The sequence below is a fragment of the Lissotriton helveticus genome, chromosome 5_1, assembly GCF_964261635.1.
Source record: "Lissotriton helveticus chromosome 5_1, aLisHel1.1, whole genome shotgun sequence".
Classification (NCBI taxonomy): Eukaryota; Metazoa; Chordata; class Amphibia; order Caudata; family Salamandridae; genus Lissotriton; species Lissotriton helveticus.
The window spans coordinates 50617296-50634161 of NC_136065.1; the positions used below are offsets into that span (position 1 = coordinate 50617296).

At 45.1% G+C, this 16866-nt stretch overlaps 1 protein-coding gene across 7 annotated transcripts in view; it reads right to left on the bottom strand.

Annotated features, from left to right (window-relative positions):
- LOC144754122 (butyrophilin subfamily 3 member A3-like) overlaps window positions 1–16866 on the bottom strand; it is a 600119-nt gene that overhangs the window by 473074 nt on the left and 110179 nt on the right. For 5 of the 7 annotated variants that reach the window (XM_078641692.1, XM_078641691.1, XM_078641694.1 and 2 more), the window contains exons 5-7: window positions 14026–14046; window positions 11508–11528; window positions 11399–11419 (exon numbers count right to left, since the gene is read on the bottom strand). The exons of the other annotated variants lie outside the window; for them this stretch is intronic. In XM_078641692.1, coding sequence (XP_078497818.1) covers window positions 11399–11419; window positions 11508–11528; window positions 14026–14046 — 63 coding nt within the window. The remainder of the gene's footprint in view (window positions 1–11398; window positions 11420–11507; window positions 11529–14025; window positions 14047–16866) is intronic. 7 annotated transcript variants of the gene reach the window in all.

Sequence of the window (16866 nt, forward strand, 5' to 3'; positions counted from 1 at the left end):
GGGGTCGCATTGGCCACGAGCATTCAAATGTCACCTGCCTTTTAAGAGAGGTCCACTGCAAAAATACAGAGGGTTTCAACCTAGCTATGGTGGCAGAGGCCAGGGAGGTTGGCAGCAACCTTAAGAAATGCTTCTATTGCCAGAGGATGGACCACCTGGCAGACAGATGCCAAGCATATCATGATTAGCAGAGATCTATGGGCCAGGTCCAGCCACCGCAAAACCCTGGGAATATTCATCCTCAAATCTCAGCACAGGGACACCCGAATGCTCCTTACGTTCAGCCAGAGGGAGCTCCATCAACTGCCGCACCCCCACAGCAGCGATCGAGTAGTTGGACAAAAATGTGGCAGAAGCAACCACAGACATGGAACTCAGTCCAACAGGGACCGGGACCACAAGAACGGCACGGAGGGATAACTATCCGGGGAGGTAATGCCTTCACACAAACACAGAGTCCAAATGTGCCGTAAGATAAACTCCCAGAATAAATAGCATCACTTCACCCACATCCCCAAACACTTACACCAACCCAAAAGAAGGACCAATGAGACAGCGCTGGGAATTCAAACCTTCACTCGTTGCACTCTCTATGCATCTCTTAATTTCTAGGGTTGATGTGTGGCATACAAGTCTGGCCTTGGCTCCCCAGAAGGAAGGCCACTGTTTCTAATTGGAAATACCCATCTTAATCCTTCAGTGCAGATCCTGAGTGATTGTTAACTGAAGATAGAGAACCCAATAGAGCTTCAAGGTACGTTTTTAACCTGTTCATGAAAGATTTTAGTAATTAAATAAACCCCTCAAACGGTGAAAGTTTGTTAATGAAAAATGTCTGAGTATAAGGCACAGGGGGATTTTTCGCTATGTACTGAGTCGTTTATGGATTTTCACACTGTGGACTGTGATGCTTTGTGTGACTCTTTCAAGAAAGCAAATTTAGATACAGCAGCTACCTCTAAATGTAGTGTGGCATCCATTACAATGATATGGTGACCCAGAGACAGGCAGGCCACCAGGCCAAGAACCTCAGAGAGATTTGCAAGATTTATAGGGTGAAGCATTTGCCAAGTTATGACAGTTCTCAATGTCTGCAAAACTGTAAACTGCACCTTGTGAAGGGACCGGTGTGCATGACACCAAGAATTTAAAGATAGCCACCGTAGATTCCCAGAAGAGGTAGGGAATACAGGTCTAGTTCATCAGCCGTGCTCAGATGTGCAAGTCCATGAGGCCCGCCAAAAAGAAGAGTCACGCCAAACTGAGAGTTTTGCATGGACTGGAAAGAACAACCAGCAGTATGTTTCCCAGAGCGGACTGCTGTGTAAGAGATGCAGGAATACTATGGATTCGTCATGGAGAAGAGAGAACCATACACGCAGGAGAACTGTGTACCCCAGGCGACTTAAAGCAAGAGGACGCTTTGTTCCAGACCGCTATCGCTCAGGAAATGAACCGTAGTAAAAGACAAGTGTTATGGTTCATGCTGTCTGAGTGGCGGTAGAGTCACAATGGTTGGGCATCAGAGGTAGCCCAAGCGGTCCAGGGGAGGGCCTGGAGGAATATATGATGATACAACGCAAACTTGTACAATGCATACGGTTTTTACATCGTAACAACCATTACAACGCATGCCATCACAACGCATTTTTAGAAACTACACTTACAACACATTCCATTACAACGCATACCACTACAACGCATACCACTACAATGCATAATACACAGTAGTGTAAGAGTTGGACAGTGTATGGCTAAAAATTACTATTCCCCCTCCAGTGAGTGCAACAGTAGGGTAAGTGTTTGATAGTGTAGGGGTAAAAAGTTACTATTTCCAATTACTTACCGTGCGTTGTAGTGGCATGCATTGTAGTGACATGTGTTGTAATGACATGTGTTGTAGTGACATGCGCTGTAATAGCATGCATTGTATTGGCATGCGATGTAAAGGATGTTGCGCTATAACGACTGCGTTGGAAAGGTAGTGCGTCATAAAGACTGTGTTGTAATGGTTGTTTCCCGCCTGGAAACATCCTATACTGTGCACAGGGGTAAGTTGAATTCCAGGGAGCACCACAAACCACTGTATATTGACAGCAGCTTTACTGGTGACCAGCGGTGGGATTATACTGCCATCATTTAATACCCAGGACATGTTTTGTTTCTTCCCAAGGAACTAGCTTTCCTGCCGTGGACTGCCAGAAGAAAAACAACTCTAAAAGAAGTCCAGAGTATGAAGACTAAAGAATGGAGTGACGTAAATCCGGGCTGCCTAAATAGAATAAATCGTACATGTTTATCACCACCCTCCTTATAACTAACAACCCCTTACAACCCCTATACTGCAAGGTGCAAAATGAATCAGACACCTACACTACTTGCATTGTGATCTATTCCGCTAGCCTGCTACAAATGGAGTCAGAAGTGTGATCTCAGGCTGAGACCACAGTCTTCGGACATGACACAACCAGTCACAATTGAACAGATGGTACAACCACTGGCGGAGGGCCAGAGGCTTTTGCAGCTTGTAATAAAACAGCAAGCCCAGGCAGCACAACAGGATAGGGAGAACTTGAACACAGCCCGAAAAAGGCAAGCAGTGTTAATTACAAATATACAGCATACCCACGAGGCCTCCCTTCTGAAATTAACAGATGTGCTAGTGAACTCAAAAGTGAATCCAGATGTTAATTGCTCATACCTGCAACAATACCAGGCCAGTGAAAACCCAGATTTCTTTTTTTTTTACATACTTTGAGGGAGTCCCTGTCTGCGCCTCCTGGCTACGTGGACGATCGGGACAATACATAGCTTCCGTACTGTCTGGTGAACTCCAAACAGCCTATCAAACCATTAACCTTCTACAGTGACCTACTAGGTCAAGGAAGGACTTAACCTCTCATTTTGTGGGGGGTCTAGGTAAGTCTTTGATAGCTTTCACTTTGTAAACTTGTTGCCTAATCATACTAGCGTTGATTTGGTACTCTAAATACCGGATGGAGTCTGTGGCTAGTGTGGAATTTTGGCATTTTCTACAAGGCCCACCTCTTTGAGGGCTTAAAAGACAGATCCCAATTGCAGGAGCTGAGAGTCCCAGTCAAGACTAATGATCACTATGTCTTCCAAATAGGCAGCTACAAACTTTTGATATGGTCAGAGAGCCCATGCCTATCAACCTTTGGAAGGCTGCAGGAGCTCAATTGAGACCCAAGGCAGCACTTTGAATCGATACAAGTCTGAGGGGGTAGGGAATACTGTCTTTTCCTTAGCTGTTGCAGTAAGCGGGATTTGTCAGTACACGTTCGTGAGATCTAGGGTAGAGAGGAGGTTTGCTTTGCCTAACTGTTCTATTCGTTCATCAACTCTTGGCATAGGGTAAGTATTATATTTTGAGATATTGTTTAATTGTCGAAACTCAATGCAAAATCAGATGGAGCTGTTTGGTTTGGGGACTAATATGATTGGGGAACACTAGGCCCTAGTGGATGGTTGTATGATGTCACCTTGTAGCATTGGCTCTACTTCCTTTTCTACTGTGGCCCTCCTGGCTTCAGGTATCCTGTTGGGGTGTAACCGAAACACCTGCTTCTGTTAAACTATTATGTTGTGGTCTAAAAGGACAGTTCTCCCTGGTTTACCTGAGACCACACCTCTATATTTGTGGAGGACCTTATGTAACTCACCCTTTTTTCGTAGAGATTTGTGTGCCTATTTTCAAATCACTTGTTTTAGTGGCTTAACCCTTTGGTGGGAAGTTAATCTCTAATGGATGGGAATCAGTTAACAACAGCTATCTGGCTTCAGGGGTGTTTGACTCTTTCCATTTCTTCAGAAGATTGATGACCTAATAGAATAGTTAGGCAAAGCAAAGCTCCTTACTACCCTAGATCTAAGAAAGTGTACTGACAAATCCCGCTTACTGAAACAGCTGAGGAAAAGACAGCATTTCCTACCCCCTCAGGCTTGTATCAATACAAAGTGATCTTCTTAGGTGTCTACGGAGCTCCTGCAACCTTCCAGAGGTTGATGGACAGGGTCTGCCGACCATATCGAAAGTTCGCAGGTAAATGTTTGGATGACATAATGATCTTTATTTTGGGTTGGGACTTTCCCCTCCTGCACTTGGAATCTGTCTTCTCTGCCCTGAAAGAGGCCAGCCTTGTAGTAAACACCAAAAAGTCCACACTAGCCACTGAGTCGATCAGGTAATTAGGGTACCGAATCAACGCTAGTATGATTGAGCCACAGGTGGATAAAGTTAAAGCTATCAAAGACTTACCTAGACCCCTCACGAAATTAAAGGTTAAGTCCCTTCTAGACCTGGTAGGCTACTGTGGAAGGTTCATTCCCCACTTTTCAGATATTTCTCACCCGCTTACCGAACTGCTAGAGTATGTACAGCACTCAGAAATCAGGGACTGGTCTGCAAACGTCAACAGAGCTTTGCCCATTTGAAGGAGTTTTTATGTCATGACCTTGTATTGTTCAGTCCTGATTTTAGGAACCTGTTTGTGGTGCAGACTGATGCATCCGGTTATGGACTGGAGGATATTCTCTCCCAGGCTTATGCGGAGGGCCTGCTTTGCCATGTTGTGTACATAAGTCAGAATCTTCCACCGTGTGAATTCATTATGCCGCGGTAGAGAAGGAATACCTAGCAATTAAGGACATGGGGGAATCACTACAATACTGTCATGCCTGCATACGGGGTTGGCAAAAAGACGTAGAAGTGGTTGGCAAGAGAGCCGACACTGTTTTTGTAAACGCATGCGCGAAGGTTAGCGCATGCGCATGAGGAGAAGAGATGAGCCTTAAGCCCTCCTATTCCTTCCGGAAGCGATTTGCATTCGGGCCAGTTCCAGATTATCTTCCGGGTCACGGTGGTGGCGTTTCGCAGTGGATGCGGCGGTTTCAGGCGTCGTAAGTGGAGCGTCGGCGACCGTAGAGCCTGTATTATTGATTTAGTGTTATCGGGGCTATTTGGTGCTTTATCAGGGCAGCCTGTCATTTCTCCTCGTGCATTTTGGAAAGGGTTTTGAGTCTCTTTCAGTCCTTAGTTGTATGTCATTCTGAAAGCTTATCTTTTGGTTACGAGTCTTTCTGTTCCACGTTGTCTTTTTATACTTGATGGCGGTTTGGGCGCTGTTTGGTGTGTAATTAAGCACATAGAACATTCTTCATAGAAGTCATATGAAGCTAATATGCCATGAACTTTACAATAGGGATCAAGTACTAATGCTGAAGTAAGCATTGATGGTCCACTACCATGGTTATTTGATTATTTGTTGAGGTATCTCCAGTTCATATATGGTAAGCTAGAGATTCAAGTCTAGAGATACTTATTCCCTTTATGAGACATACATTAGTACTGAGTTGTGTTCATGATACAGTCAGAAATCTTCATAAGAAAGCTACGCAGTCACATCATTCTCAAGAGAAGAAGACTTACCCCTAGATTCATCATTGTCCCGTTTTGCGAGTCCTTAATAGCGATTATTAAGGAATCGCTATTAAAGACTCGCAAAACGGGATTCATGTAGAAATCGCAAAATAAATTGCGATTCCTACAGCTTCCTTATTTGCGATTTGCAAATTGCTAATCGCAAATAAGGATGCGATTTCAAGGGTGCCAGGGGTGTCCAAAGGACACCCTGTAGCACCCATGAAATGGAAATGTAGCCTGATGTTGCGCACACACATGTCCAAAGGACTGTGTGTGTGTAACATACCACTTAGAAAAATGCACTAACGTGCATTTTTCTAAGTTTTCGCTATTTACCACGAAGTCAGCCTCCGCGTAAATAGCGGCCAAAAATTGCGAATTCGCAATTCTTAAATGGTTCATGAATTGCATTTAAGGAATCTCAAATAGAGATTCCTTAAATGCAATTCCTCGCAAAATAGCGATTTCGCATTTGGGATTTTTGCATTTGGGATGATGAATCCCAAATGCAAAAATTGCGCTCGCAAAGGGTCAGATTCTCAGAATCTACCCCTTTGCGAGCGCAATTTCCCTTGATGAATCTGGCTGAAAGAGATAGAAGATACGCACAGGACAGACCTCACATCTAATATACAATTTAGATAGGCTGGGGCAGGTATTAATCTTATGCTTTCTCCCCATGAAGTAGACGCACACCGAAGCTTTGCCGATATCCTGACCCCAGCGATAGGAGAAGATCACTTGTTATTCCCTCCTTCCCTTGTTATGTTTTCCCTGCTTCCCCCTATTCACCATTAGATGTTCCCAGTCTGAACCCTGGCATATGATTCAATTCAATTCAATTCAATTCATTTATATAGCGCGCTACATACCCAGAGGGTCTCAACGCACTTGCGGAAGGGTGGGGAATTATTTGTCGAATATCCAGGTTTTAAGTTGCTTTCTGAATGCTAGGTGGTTCTGAGTGAGGCGAAGGTGAATGGGAAGTGAGTTCCAGGTTTTAGCTGCCAGGTAGGAAAAGGATCTTCCTCCCATGGTGGTTTTGTTGATGCGAGGTACAGCAGCGAGGGCTTGGTTGGAAGAGCGTAGCTGGTGGGAGGGGGTGTAGAAGGAAAGTCGTGTGTTTAGGCATTCGGGTCCAAGTTCGTAGAGTGCTTTGTGTGCGTGGGTTAGGAGGCGGAATGTTATCCTCTTATTGACGGGGAGCCAGTGGAGGTTTTTCACGTGACCAGAGATGTGGTCTTTACGCGGGATGTCTAGTATGAGTCTGGCTGATGCGTTCTGGATGCGTTGGAGTTTTTTCTGGAGTTATGCGGTGGTCCCGGCGTATAGGGTGTTTCCGTAGTCCAGGCGGCTTGTAACCAGTGCGTGGGTGACCGTTTTTCTAGTTTCGGTGGGGATCCATCGAAATGTTTTTTTGAGCATGCGAAGAATGTTGAAGCAAGATGATGAAACGGCGTTGACTTGTCTGGTCATCGAGAGTGAGGAGTCCAGGATGATGCCCAGGTTTCGTGCGTGGTCCATTGGGATGGGTGCTTTTCCAAGGGCCTCTGGCCACCAAGAGTCGTCCCAGGCGGAGGGGGAGGTACCTAAGATAAGGACTTCTGTTTTGTCAGAATTCAGTTTCAGACGTCTGTGTTTCATCCATTCGGCTACTTCTTTCATTCCTTCATGTAGGTTGGTTTTGGCGGTGTTAGGGTCTTTGGTGAGTGAGAGGATCAGTTGAGTGTCATCACGTAGGAGATGATGTTGAGGTTGTGATGGCGTGCGATGGCCGCGAGGGGGCTCATGTATACGTTGAAGAGGGTGGGGCTGAGTGAAGATCCTTGTGGCACGCCGCAGATGACTTCAGTGGCCTCTGATTTGAATGGAGGGAGGCGGACTCTCTGAGTTCTTCCGGTAAGGAACGAGGTGATCCATTCCAATGCTTTTCCTTGGATTCCGATGTTTCTGAGGCGTTGTAACAGGGTGCTATGACAGACTGTGTCGAAGGCTGCGGAGAGGTCGAGGAGGATGAGGGCGACTGTGTCTCCATTGTCCAGAAGAGTTCGAATGTCGTCTGTTGCTGCGATGAGTGCGGTCTCAGTGCTGTGTTTGGCTCGGAAGCCGGACTGTGAGGAGTGGAGGGATTTGTTGGTCTCGAGGAAGGCAGCGAGCTGGTTGTTGACAGTTTTCTCGATGACTTTGGCCGGGAATGGAAGGAGCGAGATGGGGCGGTAGTTTTTGAGTTCGGTGGGGTCAGCTGTGGGTTTTTTCAGAAGGGCGCTGAGTTCAGCGTGTTTCCAGCTTTCCGGGAAGGTGGCGGAGTTGAGGGAGCAGTTGTTGACGTCTCGGAGGTGTGGTGCTATGATGGAGTCTGCTTTGTTGAGGATGTGGTGAGGGCATGGGTCTGTGGGGGATCCTGAGTGGATGGAGTTCATCAGGCGGATGGTGTCCTCAGTGGAGATTGGGTTCCAGTCGTTAAGGATGTTCGAGGGGGGTGAAGGTAGGGCATATGGTTGGGTGGGTTGGTCTCCGGGTTGGTTGTCGAAGCTGTTGTGGATGTCTGTGATTTTGTCGTGGAAGAACGAAGCTAGGGAGTCGCAAAGGGCTTGAGAGGGAGTGATGTCGTTGGAGTTGGCAGTGGGGTTGGTAAACTCTTTGACGATGTTGAATAGTTCCTTGCTGTTGTGGGCATTGCTGTCTAGTCAGTCTTTGAATGCGGCTTTCTTGGCAGTTCGGATCAGTTGGTGGTGTATGCGGGTGGCGTTTTTGAAGGCGTCCCTGGTGCTGGTGTTTGGGTCTTTTTTCCAGGCCTTCTCAAGGGAGCGACAGAATTTCTTGGATTTCTTAAGATCATCGTTGAACCAGGGGGCGTTTTTGCTGCCTAGTTTGATTTGATGTTTTTTCAGAGGTGCTAGGTTGTCGGCGCTGTTGGATAGCCATTGAGTGAGGTTAATGGCTGCTTCGTTGGGGTTCGAAGAGTGGGCAGGGGGGTTTTGGAGAAGTGATGAGGAGATCTGGTCGATTGTGATTTTGTTCCAGTTTCTTCGCAGAGTAGGTTGAGGATGGTTGTGGGTTGTGTTTTTTTTGTAGATAAAGTGAACGCAGCTGTGGTCCGTCCAATGGAGAGCTGTGGTGTGACTGAAGGAGATATGTTTGCTGGAGGAGAAGATAGGGTCGAGTGTGTGACCTGCGTAGTGAGTAGGGGTATTAACAAGTTGTTTGAGTCCGAGGTTGGCGAGGTTGTCAAGAAGGGTGGAAGTGTTGCTGTTGTTACTTTTTTCCAGATGAAAATTGAGGTCTCCCAGTAGAATGTAGTCCTCGGAGGGGAGGGCGTGTGGGGTAATAAAGTCAGTGATGTCTTCACTGAATTGTGCACGGGGTCCTGGTGGCCTGTAGAGGAGGGTGCCTCTGAGTGTGGTCTTGGGGTCGGTGTGGATCTGGAAGTGAAGGTGTTCGGCGCTAGCGAGGTTGACGTCTAAGCTGGTTGAGATGCGGATGGAATTCTTATGTACGATGGCGATGCCTCCTCCTGTTTGGTTGGTGCGGTCTTTCCGGATGATCTTGTAGCCTTCCGAGATGGCAATGGTGATGTCTGGGGCTGAGGAGGCGTTCATCCAAGTTTCTGTTAGGAAGGCGACGTCCGGAGAGATGGTGTCTAGTAGATTCCAAAGGTCGATGGCGTGTCTGTGGAGCGGGTGTTGAGCAGGATGCACTTCAGGTGGTTGGTGTCAGATCTCTGTTTGGTGTTAGTGGAAGAGGAGTTGGTCTTGGTGCCGTCATACCTGCAGGAGTTGCATGTGAAGGGTCCATGGGTGTGTCCAGGAGCGGCTTGGGCGCAGTTTGGGAGTCGACCGGGATTTAGGGTTAGGAGGGTGAAGGCGTCGTATGTAATGCGGGTGGGTGGGGAGAGACGGGGGCCAGGGGGTCTGGCGCTGGGCGCGGGTTTGGCGCTGACGGGCGTAGACGGGCTTACCTTCGGCGCACCTGGGGCGCGACCACTGCGCGTGGACGCTGCGCGTAAAAGCATCTGTCATATATAGATAGTGGAGGGGGGAGGGGCGAGGGAGGAGCAGCCGGGAGGCAGGTGCGGGGCGGATAGGCGAGGCCAAAACAACAACAAGCAAACAAACAAAATGGCAGTGGTCCAAAGTGCGCTACGGGACGAGATGGGGTACGGCGCTACAGTATTCAATCAAATTGCAGTGTGAAGCAAGTTAGGTAGTAGGCGCTACAGTGAGCAAAGCGTGCACAGCGAGATGATGGTGATAGGGTGAAGTTGTGGACTTAACTTCATCTTCCCTGGCACTCCTGAGGCAACATACAGGTGAGAGCACAACAAATACTATTTGTTGGGACATTCCTTTGTTCTTCATACTGATCGTCTGCCCCTTCCTTGTATGGTTGGCACGTAGTAAACAGTCTAACACTCAGATTCTTAGATGGCTTTTGGCAACTCCAACCAACACTCGTCGGGCTGGCTGCCTTCAAACCCATATTGATTTCCTTTCCCGCACAGTCTGCTCTGCATAGCCCGATCGCAATGGTTGGGAAAGCTGTGAAAGATCCAGCATGAGAACTTATAGATGGCTACCATAGATTCCCAGAACGACATAGAGAGTACGGGTGTAGCTGATCAGCTGCACTCAAAATCTGCGATTCCAGGAGGCCCGCCCCCTTCAGGAAAAAAAGAGAAGATCGACGACAAGAAGGAGAAAGGGGATGCCGAGTCCATGAGGAAGAGAAGTGATGCGAGACCGGAGAGGTGATAGGATGGGAGTGAACAAACGGCAGTGCAGTTTCCAAGTCAGACTGCTGTGCGTGAGATGCAGGAACATTTAGTGCTCAGGACCATTTTGTTTCTTACAGAGGGCCTGCCTTTCCTGACAGGGACTGTACAAAGGGGATACCACTCTAAAAGCAGCCCTGAGCATGAAGACTAAAGTATGGAGTGACGTAAATCCGGACTGCCTAAAAAGAATAAACCTTAAATGTGTATTACCTCCCTCCTTATAAAAAAACAAATCTTTACAGCCCCTATACTCACAAGTGCTAAATAAATCATTGACACCTACACTGCTTGTATTATGATCTGTTCAATTACCTTTTACGCACCTCCCAATGTCCTGCTGTATGCTGCAGGTGACCAGAAAGACGTTGCATAATAAGCCTGATATTGCCATGTTTACGAGGGCATGTAAATGCTTATTATTAGATACATAGACGAGACATCCACACAGTGGAAGGGGGCCCATAGAATCAGAAGGCAGGATTTGAAGACGTCTTGGTGTACAGCTAGTAGCTGAAAACAGTTAGGCAATGGCAGATTTGCACACTGCTCTTGCACTTTACAAAATGGGACTATATTAATAACAAGGGAAAATGGTTACTCCTAAAGTGGCGAGCTGAAAATAATAGTTAATTGAGTCATGACATCATAAGAACTGTACATGTGACAACATTTTAAAGTTTATGATTTTAGGCCTTTTTATGATACACTAGTTAGTTATGCCTAGTTAAACCGATATGATATTTAAGAATTGTCTGATGAAAAGCTTTAAAAAAAAAACAGTAGAGAAAACCTAGTGAGGTCAATACATCTCAATGGTGTTAAGACAGGAGATGAAAGTAACATTGGTACCCTATCACTCTTAGCATGAAATCAATCAAGAGAAGATAGAATCTGTATTGTATTTCTCTAGCTCTCGCAATCCAGTCTTTCATTACAGTACTTATTTCAGCATCTGTTAATGTCTCTCTAGACGATATTCCAGAATCAGAGCATCTCGGAATAGAAGGATTTCAAAATTTGAGAGCTTTAGGCAAGAAGCCACTATGTTCCCTGATTATGAGGCCACAAAAACTATTTCCAAGCATGAACTTGCATAAATGAACAACTGTGTACAGTGACAGTAAAATACCACTTGAAGAGATCCAATGCCTCAATATTAATAGAAAGAGTATCCCACTCACCTTTTTCTTTTTGGAGATTGTCTGTGTACACAAAAACAAATTAATAAGAGCTCACTAGAATTTGCTTTTACATATGATCTATTTATTATTGCTCAATTTATAAACTTACCTCTTGCTTTAATTAAATCACCTATCAGAGAAAATATAGAGCACTCTCAATTAATCTTGTTTTCAGGATGTGTAAAATATTTCATCATCAAACACTTTATTCAATGTTTTCAACCAAAAAAGTACATCAATATATACTAAATATATACAGTACATATGTAAAACTAGAGACAGACAAACTAAATTCAGAACACTGTGCTGTGTCATGTCATGACACAATTTCAAAAAATGATGGGAGTGTACCTTTAAATTGTAATAAATCAAAGTGTCAAAATCCCCATAAGAACTTGACAAGAAATACTTTATAATTAGTTACAATGGGCATTTGAAAAGAGATATAGTTAAAATACAACAAATAACGGACACCAAAGGTAAGCGTCATATGACAAACACATAGGTACTCGGAGCCTGAGACAAAGAGAGGGTATAATGTGGTAGCCAGTCTTGCCAATCACTCTAGCGCCCTGCACCTGAGGAACCATCTCCAAGGAAGGTACAGTACGGAGGAACCATCTGGCAACCTCTCATTGGCGGCATCCAAATTGCTTATACGAAGGGATGATCCATGCTTTTCTTGGGCAGGTATAACCAGCACAGACAAAAATAACGTGCTCTAGTGATTCCTCTGACTGTTGGTAAACTGGACATACAGTGCTTATTGGAGTCAAACGGTTCCACTTTGCTAGTAAAGACATTAATGATAAAGTGCCGTAGAGGAATTTAAGGTAAAGGTACTTTGCAGCTAATGGGTTAATAGAATGCAAGAAGGTCTCAAATTGAAAATCAAGTTTAAAATTGAAAAAAGAAAAGTAAGTGACCCTTCGGATACATTCTGGAATTCAATGGAATATACATGGTCCCCGAATGCATCCTCAAGTTTAGTGTTGGATGAATAGGTCATTGATGCTGAGGAGGACCAATAGTCCCCTAAACTGAATTGTACTAACAAGTTTTGGATGTAAGATAACCACTTAATTTTACCCCAACTGTCCAGTGTTACTACGTCCTCCAAAGTTCCACGATGGCCGTCCTGGTCTGCAGAGTGTTTCAACCTTCTCTAATAAAGTAACAGCTTCAATTGGGCCTCACGTGTCATTGAATTGAGACCAATATCTCGTCTTAATAGTATAAGTGGAGTATTATTTGGGAGGTCAGTCAGTGCTCTCAAGAATGTATTCTCTGCCACTGCACTGCCCTCTGCTTTGGCTCTGTAAAGTGCAGGAGAAATATACTTATTCTGGGATATCCCATAATGTCTTACAATTGCAGCAGAGTACTGAGTTAAATTTAGGCTGCCCTTCTCAACCTGGGGTGCCATGACATAGATCTGGCTAACCTAACCCCGAAGGAGTCTAACTCACATACCCTATCCAGAGGTCAAACGCTCCAGCAATATTGAAAACCTAAATGTTTTGTGAGGACTAAAGGCCATAAACTTTGTCATAAAATGGTTTATTACAAGCCCCCGTTCAGAGTAAAAAAGTCTTTATTACCAAATATTGTAGTCCACTAGAGGTTCTTGAGATCAGACTGGTGTCGTCTGCAAATAATAGGAGAGGGTTTTTGCGGCCACCAAGGTGAGGCGCATTATTTAATTTGCTTTTCCAGAAGATACATCTATTATTGCTCAATTTATAAACTCATCTATTGCTTGAATTAAATCACCGATCGGAGAATCTACAGGGAAGACTAACTTAATCTTGCTTTGAGGATGTGCAATTTGTTTTACATTGCCTACTGGGGAAACTAGACAGACAAAGAAAACTCAGAAAGGGTAGTATAATATATCTGGGATGATTTTCTAAATATTCTTATTACTTTTTGCAAAACATCTGAAGATGTGATATCCATAAGATATTTCCGTTAATATAGGCATATATAGTTTATGTATTTCAAACTGACCTAACACATTTACAATTAATATACTTTTCTAGAGCCCTTTAATTATTGGCATGGTTTTTTGATGTGTATGACATTAGCTGCCTTCCACTATAATAGTTAGGGGGTCTAGTTTAGTAATAAATTCAATGTAGTTTATAAAAAAGTTTCAAAGATATGTAGCAAACAAAATGTTCAGTTATGGTAAACCTCAAAAAAATGTAAAAAAAACTGCTTTCATTTGGAAATTCTTTCTTTAGATATACTATCATTTGGAAGTTATTTCTTTAGATATGCCTGCTTAAATAATTAATGAATGATTTATGAATTTGAAAATGGTCATTTATGAATATTTTCAAGATGGAGTTGAAGAGTCTTAAATTGAGTAAAATTCATGTGTGTGTTTCTTTGTGTTTAGTGTTGCGGTGCAGAGTAGGACTTGCTTTGCTCACTGTGTAAAGGACTTATGGTTTTGTATAAAGGAAACACAGTTCAGCTAATAGTTTGTGTAGAGCAAAGTATAATTCTCAACTTCATTGAAAGCAAATGATGCAAGACAGGCAGTAACGATCTACAGATGTACTCTATCTTAACTAGATTTGGCCTTGTCCTCACCTTTGTTTCAATGCAATTTCACATACCTTTTTCCTTCTGGAGAGTGTCTGAAATAGGGAAAACAAATGTGTTACTTGCCCAGATTTAATACTCCATTACTAAAAATGTACAAGCAAACTTTCAAGAGTTGTTCAATAATACTGCAACTGTGGTCGGGTGAAATTCTTTAAATTCAAGCAATTCACAAAAACTACTAGTATGATGTTACAAATGATGAGATTGAAAATGACCCACCACAATAAGCATTCGACAGTCAGGATAGAACAGAACAGATTAATCTGCATTTGGAACATTAGAAGACCTACAACCATGTGCACCATCTTAGCAGCTGTGTAAAGATTTTGCGCCTGTGTGCACATTTAGCTTACATGATGCCTTCATAATGTGATGCATATAAGAATTTTTTACATAAAGTCCCACTTTCCTACTTGAAACCATTCCTTCATGTTATGTTAAAAGTTTGTGTAAGCGCGACAGCTGCCCCAGCAAAGGGGCGTACCGGCGCTAGTAGATCAAGTGCAGTACCAAAAAGGCTGGCCACGTCGGGAGAGCAACCTTAAGGGGAGGAAACAGCAGGGTTTTGACCGCTTTCAGGAAGGAAACCAGGTTTTCCATGCCACGGATGCCCAGCCGCAAGGAGTTCCAAAGCTTGGCTCCTAAGACCCGGAATGAGCGCCCACCCATGCGGCAAAGTTTGGTACGCGGTACGGTCACCAGGTGTTGACCTAGTGAGCGCAGACTCCGCTGGGGCACATATGGGGTTAAAAGCAGACACAAGAGGTCTGGGCACCTGGATTTAAAAATCTTGAACGCCAAGCAGAGAGCTTTGAACTGGATTCGGCAGTTCATTGTAAGCCAGTGAAGCTTTCTAATTGTAACTCTGGCAGAGCATCTACGGGGAAGACCTACCATGGTCCTTGCTGCCAAATTCTTAACCCTCTGCAGACGTGTTATCTCAGCTTTGTTTGCACCTAGGAGCAGCACGCTGGCATAGTACAGACGTGAGAGAATGGTAGCCTGGACAATAAGCTGCCGTACTTTCGAGTCGAAAAATTTCAATATTGGATTAAGGCCCCTCAACAGACCCACACAGGTAGCTGCCACTCTCTTGGTGTGGGTCTGAAAGCTGAGCGAGGAGTCCATCCAGACTCCCAAGTTTTTAACTAATGCCTTGGGTGCTGGCATGGTGCCCAGAGAGGATGGCCACCAATGCTGATCCCAATAGGTGGTGTTCTTCCCTGCAAGCAGCACCTCCGTTTTGCCAGCATTAAGCTTCAAACAGTTGTCAGTCATCCATTGGGCAACTGCAGCCATCCCATCCCTAAATCTCGTGGCCGATGCAGATGGTCCTTCAGTAAGAGTGATGACTAGCTGAGTATCATCTGCATACGATACCAGCATGAGACCCCACTCCTTTGCAACCACCGCAAGCAGTTGCACATAGAGATTAAAAAGGGACGGGCTGAGTGCAGAGCCCTGAGGGACTCCCTGACCAATATGATGGAACTGAGAGAGGTACGGAGGTGCTGACACCCTGAAGGATCTGTCCTTTAAAAATGAACGAAACCATTCCAGAGCGAGGCCAGTGATCCCGACCGCCTGCAGAAGATGTATCAGAATGTCATGAGATACCGTGTCAAAGGCCGCGCTGAGGTCCAAAAGAATCAGCGCAGCACTCTGACCGGCGTCAAGAATCGTCAGGAGCTGTTCGGTCGTGGCCAGTAGGGCAGACTCGGTGCTGTGGCCCGGCCTGAAACCATTTTGAGATGGGTCCAGAATGCCAGTCTGGTGCATGAATTGCGACAGCACATTGTTAACAGGGGCCTCAGCAAGCTTAGCCACCCAAGGGAGCAGGGAAATCGGTCTAAAGTTTTCTGGTTTGGAAGGATCCAGGGTGGGCTTTTTAATGATAGGGGAGACCCATGCCTGTTTCCAGGCAGTAGGAACACTAGCCATAGAAAAGGACCGGTTAAGTATGAGACTCAAAGGCTGCTGGAAATGTGTCAGAGACTCCGTAAATTGAGCCGGCTTCATAGGGTCTGCCGGAGAGCCCGATTTAATTTTCCTGCAGAGTTTAGCCAGCTCCTCATTAGAGATTTCTGGTATGTGAGTCAGAACAGCTCCACCAACATTGGTATTAGTGGAGGCGTGTAAATCCAGAGAGTGCTGTGGAAAAGACCTGTATATTTTTTGCACCTTTTCCACAAAGAAAATGGCAAGGTCCTCACACTGCTGCGTGGAAGTAATACAAGCGGCAGGGGTTCTGTTCCTCTGAAGTTCCTGTACCAGTTTAAAAATACATTTAGTGGGGTTGAGGCTAGCTTTTATTTCTTCCGCATAGAATGTGGCACGCCTGGAACAAATTGCCTTATGATAGAGTTTTAATTTAGCTAGGTACACCATTTTATCTCCATGTTCGCTCAGCCCTCTTACAATCTTTCCTCATGGATTTCAGGGCATCGTTATACCAAGGGTTAGAGGGGGAACTGCGTCCCTTAGTCCACTTTGCCGGAATGAGGGCATCGAGTCCCCTCACGATCCAGTCATGGAAGGTGGAGTATGCTGTATCCGGGTCCAAAGTGTCCCCGTCGGGAAACATCCCTATGAAGGCATGGAGATCGTTAGGTTTAAGTTTGTGCCATGGTATCTTAAAGATCCGATTCAGCCCGTCCCTTTTGAATGGCTCCAAAACCTCCACCGTGGCTTTAACCAGGTAGTGGTCAGTCCATCCCATAGGTTTGGGCGCTTCCGTTTTAATCACCGGGATGTTGGAAAACAATGGGTCCAATATATGCCCTGCCGAGTGCGTAGCGACCTGAATTAGAGAATCCAATTGTAGGGCCGCTAGGTCAGCCAGGAGGTTTTTG